Below are 13,796 nucleotides of genomic sequence, written 5' to 3'. Positions count from 1 at the left end.
GGTCTAGTTTAGAAACACAGAGACACTGAATCAGCCCCTAGTCGACGGGCACAGGTCTAGTTTAGAAACAGAGACACTGAATCAGCCACTAGCCGACGGGCACAGGTCTAGTTTAGAAACAGAGACACTGAATCAGCCCCTATAGCCGACGGGCACAGGTCTAGTTTAGAAACAGAGACACTGAATCAGCCCCTAGCCGACGGGCACAGCAGGTCTAGTTTAGAAGCACAGAGACACTGAATCAGCCCCTAGCCGACGGGCACAGGTCTAGTTTAGAAACACAGAGACACTGAATCAGCCCCTAGCCAACGGGCACAGGTCTAGTTTAGAAACAGAGACACTGAATCAGCCCCTAGCCGACGGGCACAGGTCTAGTTTAGAAACAGAGACACTGAATCAGCCCCTAGCCGACGGGCACAGGTCTAGTTTAGAAACAGAGACACTGAATCAGCCCCTAGCCAACGGGCACAGGTCTAGTTTAGAAGCACAGAGACACTGAATCAGCCCCTAGCCGACGGGCACAGGTCTAGTTTAGAAACAGAGACACTGAATCAGCCCCTAGCCAACGGGCACAGGTCTAGTTTAGAAACAGAGACACTGAATCAGCCCCTAGCCAACGGGCACAGGTCTAGTTTAGAAACACAGAGACACTGAATCAGCCCCTAGCCGACGGGCACAGGTCTAGTTTAGAAGCACAGAGACACTGAATCAGCCCCTAGCCGACGGGCACAGGTCTAGTTTAGAAACACAGAGACACTGAATCAGCCCCTAGCCAACGGGCACAGGTCTAGTTTAGAAGCACAGAGACACTGAATCAGCCCCTAGCCGACGGGCACAGGTCTAGTTTAGAAACACAGAGACACTGAATCAGCCCCTAGCCAACGGGCACAGGTCTAGTTTAGAAACAGAGACACTGAATCAGCCCCTAGCCGACGGGCACAGGTCTAGTTTAGAAACAGAGACACTGATTCAGCCCCTAGCCGACGGGCACAGGTCTAGTTTAAAAACACAGAGACACTGAATCAGCCCCTATAGCCGACGGGCACAGGTCTAGTTTAGAAACACAGAGACACTGAATCAGCCCCTAGTCGACGGGCATAGGTCTAGTTTAGAAACAGAGACACTGAATCAGCCCCTAGCCGACGGGCACAGGTCTAGTTTAGAAACCGCCCCTAGCTTGCTTACCGTACTGAGAATTAGATTTTTGTCTCCAGCCCCTTTGGTGCATGGGTGAATTTTGATTTGGTTTCGTTTCTGACAGATGGTTTTGCCACCTCGCTAAGTTCGGCGGACATATAGCCTAAGGACTTCTTTATGTCCTCAAGCTCATCCACTTTCTTAGAAGGCATCTTGAGTGAGGAGAGTTATTATCTGATTTAGATTATTTGCAAATGCAATAAAGCAAGAAAGGCAAGCAAAGTTTGTCACGCTCAGAGCTAACGCTCGATGACACGTAGTCCTGCCTGAAGCTCCAGCCGGAAGTCAGTCATGGAGGTAATCATGCGTGGCTTTTTGAGATGGGCTGTTTTCACATCAGCTTCTAGAATTGGAATCGAAGGGTGGGGTTATGGTCAGGTCCTAAACCTAAATAATGGTTAAATGGAACCATGTGTCCACCTGCTGGCAAAAGATGGAATCCCACAAGAACCACCTTGTGTAGCCTACCTGCCTTCATTCTCATAGCTGTTGTTCTACACCCTGCTTCTATCCCTGCCCCCAATGTGGGCAGAAAACCTAATATCATCCATATTCCTAGTATCTCTATATTTGTTTTTTGGAGGGGTAACAGCCATGTTTTGATAACTAAAGTATATGATTTCTTAGGCCACTTGATATGTTCCTGTGTAATGAAAACATATCCACCACCACACATGGATTGAGTGTGAATGTGTGGCAGGAGGTGTTATGGGGTTTTCTCACAGAAGCCACAGCAGAGTAGAGCAGAACAGAACAGAACAGTGCTTGAGGCATTGGCTGTCTGCAGTGCTGCCTTTAAATATTTAACACTTAAAATTGATTACTATAGCTTCCTTTTCGATAAAGGAGTGTGCAGGGAAGCCAACTTGCTTTAATATTTCATCCATGGAGACAGACAGATTACAGTGAAAATGGAGAGATGGGGAAGGCTCTGGACAGGATTTGATTGTACAATAGACTCGCTCGGGTACAGTTGGATCCAGGGTTCAATTTGTAAAATAAATGATAAAACAAACAAAAAAACAAACAGAGACTTTCTTAACCACTTAGTTAATAGGTCTACCTAGTACCTACAGTATATAGGATACTTATTTGTGTGACAAATAGTCTATCACAACGTGTTGTGAGCTTGTAAATCTCCTATTTTAGCATCTTGCTACCTAATTGAAGAGTGTACCCCGGAAATATGTATGTATGCGTCTCACAGCACACGCAAGCTCAAAATGACTCCACACTTTTCACAAAAAATATTATGCATTGTGCATAGGATGATAGATGCTTTCCTCACTGTTAATGCACTTGCACAATGCACTTGCACTTTCCTCTTCACTGCACACACGCATGCACACACGCACACAAGTTACTGTAATGACTGTTCTCATTTTCACACTGAGTTATCAAGTAGCCTATACTGCAGGGAATTCAAGTGTATAAATGTTTATTTCAAAACATGAGAATGGTCATCATGATAAAATCCAATAATATGCAGATACAATTCTTGATAAGGGGGTAAATTCAAAATTGTTTTTTTTATATATATATCCTGTTGCACAAGTCTCCCACCTCTCCGACCTAATAGGTTGATTTTTTTTTCTGAGACACCATGGCAAGTGAACACAACCACTTCACACCACAGCAAAAATGTTTATGTTTACATTTACAACAGTATACCATCATAAAACGTTAAAGTTCTCCTCTGCCAATAGCCTATATTAGACTGCTGGGCCAGTGGAATCCCCTACAACCAGTTTAAAGTGATGGAGAATCACACAATATCGAGTATCGCAATAACAGTAGCTAACATGATTTTGTGTAGCGTCGGAGCAATTTGATAAAGGCTTTATTTCCCTTGTTCCACTGCAACTGCATGAGACAATCAGGTGCAGTACAGATCCCAGCTGTCATTGGTCGAGCGTGTTCTTTCCAAATGGACATATTGAAAACATTATCTGTCTTCATTTTTCAATATTTTATAAAAAATTAGGTTATATTCTCTGAAATATCTCTCCTCAAACAGCTTAAAGTGTCCAATTTGTCAAATGAGAATGTATTTGTCAGGATTTCATTTCACTGAGCAGGTGAAATAATTCAGGTATTTGCTCTACCTGTGTAGGATCTGTAGTAAAAAATACGTTTATGTCATCCATAGCCACGGGAAGCGAGACTGCAGCACCCCTTGGTGGTTGATGGGAAAACTGCATATGAACCAAGGGCTCACAAACTGTTTTTGATGTAATATATAGATACAAAGCATTATTTAAGTTCCTCAGAGTAGAACATGTGAATACATTTGATCTGCATTCAAGAATTAGCCATAAAAATGTAAAGAAAAACATTTGACTGACAAATTGAGCATATTCATACAAATGTAATTTTGCTGTTACATCATACTCCGCCTGGGGTAATGCCACAGTAAAATGGTCACCTTGGGATGGTCGTCTCCTTTGAACTAGAGAATCGTTCCTGTTTCAGTTAGCGAGGGACTGAGAGCAGCTAATGAATGCCAGGTTGAGGTTGCTTATCTCCAGAATGAGTTTGATAGCTTGAATTCATTCTAAAGTGTTGGACCTGGGTTTTTTATTGCCATACAACAGTCCAAAAGGATGTCTAACGGTTTACAAATCAACCCCTCAGGCAGAATCGATGGCCTTCTGGACACTGTTTTTAATGTGAAATGCTGCTCTGGCTATGGGACTTTAAGTGCATGTAGAGGACTATGCCAATTCTGTACAGTAGGCTGTACAGAATTGCAATCACTCCTAACAAAAATAAATAAATAAATAAAAGGTTTGCAGTATCCACAGTTAGTACAATTTTCAAAATATTATTCAGACCCTGAATTAATTTATTGGCAAAGTACTTTCACACAAAAAAGATTTATTTTTTCTTGGCATGATACTCGCTTTGTGGGTTTTTTGCAGCATGGCTTTTTTTTGCTGCTGATGTTCATGTGCTTGTGCTGTGTTGCACGTTTCTCACCACATACTGTAAGGATAGGCTACTGTTGGCAAAGAAGCAGCTTTGGCTGCTGTATGGGCCCATGCCTGTGAAAGTAGTCTCCGAAAATGAGCATTATCATTTAACATTGCCTAATTGACCACCACGTTGTTAGAGCTCATTCTTACTTACGTGATCTATTGAGTGTGCAAGGGGTTTATATGCCATGAAATTGCTTAGTTTCATTTCTATGGCAATGAGCCAGGAAAACTGGTAAGTTTAGCTTTATACTGACTGGAGAATGAGAATCTTTTTTTGGTTGAGGAAAACAGGGGTAGATGTCTCTAATCTTGATTTATGGATGGATAAGATGTTTAAAAACTTAAATGACTGTACTTTCAAGGCAACATCTCTTGCAATTGTGATGAGAGTCCCGGCCCGTGTCAACCACCACCTCCATCACATCACCAACTGAAAAGTTCTTCCCGCGGCTATGCAAGTATCCAAACAATGTCAAATGCTTCATTCCCTCTGCGTCTTTACACTTCACAGAATGGCACATTCGCAGAATGGCAGTCAAGTCCCACTGCCCGCACTTGACGGGTGGGCTTTTGTCCTCTCCAAAGTGCTTATAGTACGTGATAGATTAGCCTTCTGCCTATCGAGGCTAGCAGTGTTCCGTGATTGGAGTGTTCTCCCCCGCTCCATGCTATTCCCAGTGCCTGGTTGGATGACTCGGCCTCGCTCCAAACTGGTGGAAGTACGTGAGTGGACGGTCCTCTCCCCTGTCAGTGTATTAACAGTGTGTGGTTGCGTGGCTCTCCCTCTGTCCAAACTGTTTACAGTGTTCAACTGGCTACTTCTCCCATGCTCCAGGGTGCTTAGACCGCCTGATTGGTTAGGCCTCACAGTCTGTTGATTGTTCAGGGTTTGTAATTGGCTGGTTCTGTCTCTTTCCGGGAGCTTTGATTGGCTGGAGCCACTCCTGTCCAAAGTGTTGACAGTTTGTATCCTCTGCCTGTCCCTCTCCCTCTCCAAACTCGTCTCCCTGCGGCCAAGGCCACTGCGCTCTCTTTCCAGGCTGCTCTGGATCTCTGCCCTCCTGGCCAGCGCCTCTCTCAGCTGGGTGCGGAAGCTTTCGATCTGCCCCTGCAGCTCCTGGAGTTCCCCTTCCCACATGCAGGCCTGGGAGGCTCTGCTCCCCAGGGGAGAGAGAACCAAGCCTGCAGAGGACAGCGTAGATGCCGGGCCCCCATTAGCTTGGAGGTTAACCTGCGGAGAGGACGTGAGACCCCCCAGGGTCCCCAGGCCCAAGCCTGTCAGGCCCAGTCCGGGACGTCCCACCATGCCCGGTCGCCCCCGCACCGAGGCGGTGTGTGTGCGCAGGCGGTAGCTGTGCAGCGTCTCCAGGTCAAAGTGCACGCGCTTCTCCTTGGGCTCGTGGGACGGTGAGGAGGAGCTGGTGGTGTCTCCGCACGACACAGTGAGCGCAGGAGGGGAAAGGGGCGGAGCCAGCTGCTGCTGCTTCCTGTGGAGGGTGCAGTTCTCTGAGACACAAGGGGAGGGGCTGGGGATTGGAGAGGAATCAAGGCAGTGTTATGTTACATAGCATAATATCCGTATAGCACGTAATGCAAACCAATCTGCACAGTGAAATCTCCACTGTTATCTCCATTTCATTCTCCAGTGTAAATATAACCAAAAACATTGTTACAAAACGGTAAATTAAGCCTATGGAAATCTGAGATTTCTCTTACTAAGCCTGATTAACGAGTCAATTTACAAACTTGGAGGTTTCCACATTCTAGCTCATATTTGGGATAAATCATATTTGGCTAAAGTACGACAATACAATACAGTATTGTAATTTGTACAGGCTATGTATGGAATTATGCTACCATATAAGCAGAGCAAGCAATAATAAAAGATTACAGTACATATCATTCAGTATGGGGATGGAACATTGTCACCTCGCAAATATGAAAGGGATACAACTTTTGTTTTAATATGTTCATATTACAGTCTTTATCAGCATGCTTCACTATCCTGAGTAATAATGCAACATTAAAGCACACATTAAACTCAATATTAAAAAACCCCCACAAAGTTAAAGGTATGGCTTAACTACCTTTGGTCCATGCCGGTCAGTTCCTTCCCAACATCCTCATAGGTGGTGTTGATGGCTCTGTGTATTTTCTGTATGTAGAAAAACAATGTAAAGACATGTCGCTTAGTTTTGTGCAACTTGCGTACAACCCACTTGTTCTGAATTCTTGACAAAATTGTTTATTGGTACCTGACTTCTTAAGGGGCATGCACGCACACTCACAGCCCTACACCACTATTCCCCCATGAATCACATCTGACGACTGACCCTCTAGTCTAGTCTACCCACTCAAATTACTTATGTAAATTATCTTAAATATCTCTCCCTATTTTACTTGAAAGAGTGGCTATTGGCTAAGCTATCAGTCACGCCTCTGCCTTTTTTTGTTGCCTGAGGTGCCTGAGTTCCCCTCTCAGACTGAACAAGGCTTTTGATCAAAGCCAGTTTAATAAAAAGTCCCGCACACAGTCTTCACTGCACTGTAGGCTATACTTTAATCGGTGTAACGTTCCGGTTAGCAAGATCTTTTATCAGACAAAGGAAAATGTCTTACAAACAAAATGTTGCACAGTGAGCATGATTGATTCTGCCCGTTTTTACTTTGACCTGTTGTTTTCCCCCTATGCACCTGTCACACAGGTGTGGAAAGAAATATATTTGTTTAGAAATAGAAATAGAAATAGGAGCTGAGGGAGTTGTTTGGTGAATTTATCAGTCATGGTAGACTGCCTTGCTTCAGAAAACTGGGGTTTCTTTTAGGCTGAAATACTACTTGTCAAACACACAGAGTTTCACCTGTCCATCTCCACATCAAAGGGAGAAATCATAATAGACCTCACCACCTTTCCATCTTGGTGAAGAAGCATTGTTGCAGTGTAATTGGGTGTGCTGCGGTCGAAAGGATTAAACTTTCAAACTGTGGGCTTTTGGAAAGCCAACAGAATTTGAATACGTACTGTCTCTGTCTTCAGACAGAGCACTATCTAGAGAGTAAATGTTGTGCGTCTACACTTTACGTATGAAGGTCATGGGCTCATGGCTAACGCAGGCGATTGTCTTTCGTCTTTTGTTTTGGTCAAATTGCTTCCCAGAGACAATTTCACACGGTGTTGTAGGCAATCTGGAGAGATAAACCTATCCTAGGTCATGCATTTGGAGTGCAGTGAGGCAGGCAGTGTGATGGATGCTAGAGGCTCGCCGGGAGTGTTTGCCCTTTCTAAAAGAAAAGAATGCAAGAGTGTGGGAGAGGAAGTCTTCCTAGGCACCCACAGACTCATTTAATCATTCAGCCAAAAACATGGCCAAAGCCACTTAATTTGGGCCTGGATAGAGTCTCGTAGTCCAAAACTTGACATTTATACAGCACTCCAATCTGGAGTTTTGTTGGTGTGTGCATTTTAATACACATGCAGTGCACAAACACACGCACGCACTGGAGGATTCCACATTCTAGGAACTAGGCATGCACACAGCACAGACACAGACACGCACGCACGCACACACGCACGCACACACACAGACACACACACACTATAGTCAAGAGAATATGATGTTGAGAAGCGATGCCTTTAGCAACCTTGTCCCTCCTTCATTAACATTCGCATGCCTTTCATCTGTCTTGAAATGTCTGCCGAATTGACCCATAAATTGATTTTGGACTAATCCAGACTAAGCCTAACCTTTAGGGCCACCACCATAGCCACTATGTGGTTTGAATCTTTCATGTATTTCTTCCAGGGGAGTCTGTATATAATTCTGCACCTGTTCATCCAGAGTGCTGTGGCTACGGGGTGTCATTTTACATTCATAACACAAGAGGGTGCAGCATACCATTGGTTGAACACTTTCACTTTCAGTCACATAATCAAAAGCTGATTCTGTAAGCACATAATGCATAATGAATTATTGACCGTAGCTTATTAGAAGTTGTTACTGTGTGTCTTTGACTGTGTGTGTGTGTGTGTGTGTGTGTGTGTGTGTGTGTGTGTGTGTGTGTGTGTGTGTGTGTGTGTGTGTGTGTGTGTGTGTTTGCATTACTATTGGCAATGGCTGCTGTTATCTTCGTTGCCCAGCCTGATAATTTATTGACTAATGTACAGATAAATAGCTGTGTGTGTGTGTGTGTGTGTGTGTGTGTGTGTGTGTGTGTGTGTGTGTGTGTACATAAACCTTTATCACTTTTCATACATAGGAATTCAGCTCAAAGTGCTGAATGATACAGCGAAAAAAACATCAAAACATCAGCAAAGTGCTGCATGTACAATACTGTGAAAAATAAGAAAAAAGAAAGGAGTAAAAAAAGGAAAACAGAATGGTTCAATACAATGATTCTTCTCTTGGCATGGTCTAAGACAAATGTCTTCCTCGGGAGACAAATAATAAAGAACCTTGAACCTTGCACAAAATCTGTGTTTGAAATGCTAGTTAAAAGCTAATTTGAAGCGATAAGGTTTCAATTGGCACTTAATCACATGGATCCCAGCAAACATTTAACAAAAATAGGAGATCTATAAGCTTGCAACACTTTGCAACATATATACTATATATATTAGACATATATGTCTAATTGTCTCCACCAGGCCGAAGGCATGTGGGGAGAGTATGTTTTGCACTCCGTCCGTCCGTCCGTCCGTCCGTCCGTGTGTGTGTGTGTGTGTGTGTGTGTGTGTGTGTGTGTGTGTGTGTGTGTCCGTCCGTCCGTTAGTAGCTAATCGCGGCCACCGTTAACCCGGTCGATGCCAAATTTTGCACACACACTCCCTGGAGGCCAACGATGAACCTCTGCCCCAAACTTTCCAGAACGGCCTGTTATAGCGCCACCAGGAGGCCGCTTTGTGCTAAACAACTTTTTGCACAGTACACCTACAGATTTTGTCCAAACATCACGCAAATTGGTACACAGTCTCTCTACAGCCATTCAACGAAACCGGTCTTTCAGATTTCTCAGACTCCATCCTGATTGATTAAGATTGGCTTCCAAAGTTCACAGGAGTGCTCAGTTTCAAACAAAATGCTGCAAATCATGAACACATCGCGTGATTTCCTTGAAATTGTGCACCCACATTCCCACTAGGCCGAGGACAAAATGCCACATGAACAATTTCAACTCAGCCTCAAGGTGGCGCTATAACTGGCCGAAAAGTGATTTTACCTCTAACTGCACGAATCTGTGGATCACTTTGTATGCCAACTCCCTAGAGGCCAAGGAAAAACCTTTGTCTGGAATTTTTCACATCTGCTCTTTATAGCGCCACCAGGAGGCCCACATATGTAAAACACATTTTCTATTATTACTCCTTCAGATTTTATCCAAATTTCACGCAAATCGGTACACATGATCTCCATAGTCATGTGATCAACACAGGTTTGTTTGATTTCTCATATTCCATCCTGATTGGCCACGATTGGCTCCTACAGTTTTCAGAAGTAGCAAATGGCCACAACTCGGCAGCGTCCGATTGCGATTAAACTGTGCACGCATATTCCCACTAGGCTGAGGAAGAATCCTGGTGGAGACCTGTGCCGATTGGCACTTTATCTAGTTGTCTATGAATTGATTGCATAGGGCCTAAATGGAAACAAGACCGCAAGGACTTCTTTTGGCACTATCCCTTTAGGAATAAGTGTTTGACTGTACTCTGTTGCTGTTTTTACGTCTAATAAACTATTCAATCAATCAATCAAAAAAGCGTGTTGTGAGCTTGTAGATCGGCTGTTTAATTCCGGTGAAGACAATAGACTCTATGCAGTATGCACACAGAATAACTCTTCCTACTACGGGTCCATTTGGTTCCATGTGAGTTATGGGCGTCCTTGAAATTAAAAAGTTTGAGAACCACCATACACTAAATGGAACAGAGCCTTAATTAGTATCATCAGTAACACCTGCGGAGGAAGTAGGGAAGGGGCCCGGAAGTAGCAAGAGTTCTTTCTATCGCCATGCTGGCTTGTGGTGGACATTTTTGGTCAAAATCCAATGTTTGTCACGGACAAAATGACTGGACAATAATATTACCAGAAACACATGAAGAGCTAGCCATTTGTACACTCAGAGTTAAGGGGGAGCTAGCCATTTGTACACTCTCAGAGTTAAGGGGGAGCTAGCCATTTGTACACTCAGAGTTAAGGGGGAGCTAGCCATTTGTACACTCTCAGAGTTAAGGGGGTCCTTGCAAATAAAACATTTGAGAACCACTACTACTAGTTGGACTCCTAATATGCCTTTGTGTCGTAGTAAATCAGTGTCATACATATTATGAAGAAAACCTGGAGACTTAACATTCAGTAATTATTGGGTCTTATGATCAAAATAAGAACTTTATAATGGTGTGTAATATTATTATTTTTAAATGCCATAGACAAGAGTCAAGACCAAGTTTGGACACATTGATGACCCCTGCATGCAAAATGGTTGCTGTGCATACCCTATTGGTGTAGAGGGGGAAAAGCAAGGTGCCTGCCTACTGCCTAGTATAGACCCCTGGGGGACAACAAATGGAGTTTAAATTGTTAAAGAAGTTTACTGAGCTTGCTTCCTTCCTTTAGGTAATGTATTTTACAGTTTAAAGGGCATCCATCTAGCAGCTCTCTGGGCAATACTGTTATGTTGTCAGTATGTACGGTACACTGCTCCTATAGCCCATTTCATACTTTAAATAAACACTAGTAGAACAACTTTCAAGTCAATATGTCTGTGTGTGTGTGTGTGTGTGTGTGTGTGTGTGTGTGTGTGTGCGCGCACATGTGTCTGTGTTTGTGTAGTGTAAGTGTAATGACACTTGTTTTGCAGTGTTTAATCTTTAATGTACCTTACATCTCCCACCAGGTGGGACAGTACCCCACTGTGTGTGTGTATGTGACTGTGTGACTGTGTGACTGTGTGTGTGTGTGTGTGTGTGTGTGTGTGTGTGTGTGTGTGTGTGTGTGTGTGTGTGTTACGTGCTCTCACCTGGCTGGTGTGGAGCCAGTAGGTCAGGTTGTGTGTGCGTCGGAGGCGGGGTATGACGAGGTGATAAAAGGTGTGTTCGCCTGCCAGGGTCAGCAGGGCTCCGACCACTCCCATGCACAACAACACAAACAGACCAGAAAAATGCTGGATGCCCATCTGCAGAGTCTAGAGAGAGAGAGAGAGAGAGAGAGAGAGAGAGACATATAGTTGAAGATAAAAAATATGGGACTTTACTCTCCGTGTCTCCGTAGGGAGAGCTATAACATGTAGACTTTGTAGATAGACGGGAAGAGGAAGGAAAAAAGAGACGGCCGGACAGAAAAGTGAGATGAAGAGCGGTGAAAGCACTGATTTGATTGACGGTGATATATTCTATCCTCACTGGCACCCATTAAAACTGGGAAAACAAAGTTTGCAGTAGGTGTGCCAACTACTGATTTAGAAGAGATTTGTAGAATGAGCCTCACTCTTTATTTTTATTTTTATAAGATATTTTTTTTGCGGCTTACGCCTTTTATTGATTTTTGAAGGGACAGACAGTAGGCTGACAGGAAACGGGAGAGAGATGGGGGGATGACATGCAGTAAAGGCCGTGTCGGGTCCGGGAGTCGAACCCGCGGCACACTGCGACTGGATTACCAGTGTGATGGCTGTAGATGTTACTGTAATCACCTAAAGCAGTGGTTTTCAACCCTTTTCATATCAAGGCCCATTATTTATTGGGTATTTGAGCCACAGCCCACCATTTGATGATATTTTGCCCCTCAGATCCAAAGCTAAAGAATATTTTGTTGAAGATGTGAAGATTTTGTCCACAATTCCATTAGGAGAGATAACAGGCAAACGTTGAATTGTGTAGACTTCTTGTAAATTAAGCAATGCAGATGTGTAACAATAATTACACTTTTGAGAGTTAAATCTATAAGGGCCCATTTGGTTAGCAACTCTTCATCAGCTGGGGACCACCTGGAACCCCCTCAAGGCCCACTGGTGGTCCCCGGAGACCACTGGTTAAAAACCACTAACCTAAAGCCTGATTTATACTGGAAGTCATACGACGGTGTCGAAGAGCCGAAAATAGCCGATTTACAAACTCACAATCTGTTATCCGCTATTCCTGGCATTGTACCTGTTCTTGGCATTCGTCCATTGTACGATGGAGAAGCTTTAAACTGTTTTTGTGGAGTTGATAAAGAGGACAAATGTTTCAGCCTCTGGCCATCATCAGCGTACTAAAATTAGAATTTTAGTTTTAGTAGGCTATACTGATGAATGGCCACAGGCTGAAATGATCTGTGCTCGTTTTGCACCCCTCGAGAAAACGACGTAAACCCATATTTTGAGTGCAAACCTTAAAATGGTTTGTAAAAAGGGCTGTAAATCTCTGACCTCTTTCAGAAACTATTCAGGGCAACATGATGATTTGATTCAGTCCAATGTGAATATTTTATACGATGGGGTTCAGTATATTTCAATATTTAAAAAAATAATGCATTGATGTTGTTGCAAGAAGGTGGTAGTTCAGGCAGGCATGGAAGTCAAGCCAGTCCCACGGTCATATACCCTTCAATCACATACTGTATAGGACACCGTCCTTCATCTATGGGGTCTATTTAAGCAGACCAATACTAACCAATTTTTTTTTTTTCTAATTTCTATACATGTTTCTGTGTTGCCACTGCTATTGTACCCCACTGTCTCACCTACCTTTGTCTCACCTACCCCACTGTCTCACCTACCCCACTGTCTCACCTACCTTTGTCTCACCTACCCCACTGTCTCACCTACCCCACTGTCTCACCTACCTTTGTCTCACCTACCCCACTGTCTCACCTACCCCACTGTCTCACCTACCTTTGTCTCACCTACCCCACTGTCTCACCTACCAGTGAGGAGTATTGCCTCAGTTCTCCTCCCTTCCAATGCCCCTGAGAGGCACTGACTCAGCCTGCAGGAGTCACTGGCACAGCGCCAAACACCCTCCCGGATTCCCTCCCTGGTATCCAGGCTTTTAGTTTCGTTTGCATTCGGCTCAAAAACTGAAAGCCTAGGGGAACGAGACACATTTCCTGGTCTAGGAGTGGGAGTGAACTACAGTGCAGAGGGGACGAGGCTAGAGGAGTGGGAGTGAACTACAGTGCAGAGGGGGCGGGGTTAGAGGAGTGGGAGTGAACTACAGTGCAGAGGGGGCGGGGCTAGAGGAGTGGGAGTGAACTACAGTGCAGAGGGGGCGGGGCTAGAGGAGTGGGAGTGAACTACAGTGCAGAGGGGGCGGGGCTAAAGAAGTGGGAGTGAACTACAGTGCAGAGGGGGCGGGGCTAGAGGAGTGGGAGTGAACTACAGTGCATAGAGGTGGGGCTAGAGGAGTTGGAGTGAACTACAGTGCAGATGGGGCGGGGCTAGAGGAGTGGGAGTGAACTACAGTGCATAGGGGCGGGGCTAGAGGAGTGGGAGTGAACTACAGTGCAGAGGGGGTGGGGCTAGAGGAGTGGGAGTGAACTACAGTGCAGAGGGGGCGGGGCTAGAGGAGTGGGAGTGAACTACAGTGCAGAGGGGGCGGGGCTAGAGGAGTGGGAGTGAACTACAGTGCAGAGGGGCGTAGCTCCA

At 44.6% G+C, this 13,796-nt stretch overlaps 1 protein-coding gene across 1 annotated transcript in view; it reads right to left on the bottom strand.

Annotated features, from left to right (window-relative positions):
* Positions 1-2,726: 2,726 nt before the first annotated feature.
* grin3ba (glutamate receptor, ionotropic, N-methyl-D-aspartate 3Ba) overlaps positions 2,727-13,796 on the bottom strand; it is a 105,047-nt gene continuing 93,977 nt past the window's right edge. Inside the window, exons 10-12 of the mRNA XM_083791250.1 lie at positions 11,190-11,354; positions 6,263-6,330; positions 2,727-5,701 (exon numbers count right to left, since the gene is read on the bottom strand). Of these exons, the coding sequence (XP_083647376.1) occupies positions 4,711-5,701; positions 6,263-6,330; positions 11,190-11,354 (1,224 nt within the window). The 3' untranslated portion in view covers positions 2,727-4,710. The remainder of the gene's footprint in view (positions 5,702-6,262; positions 6,331-11,189; positions 11,355-13,796) is intronic.

Source organism: Protomyctophum parallelum (genome assembly GCF_964188405.1).
Source record: "Protomyctophum parallelum genome assembly, chromosome: 20".
NCBI classification, from domain to species: Eukaryota; Metazoa; Chordata; class Actinopteri; order Myctophiformes; family Myctophidae; genus Protomyctophum; species Protomyctophum parallelum.
Note: the sequence above shows the minus strand (reverse complement) of the source record. Positions and strands in the feature narration are given on the sequence as shown.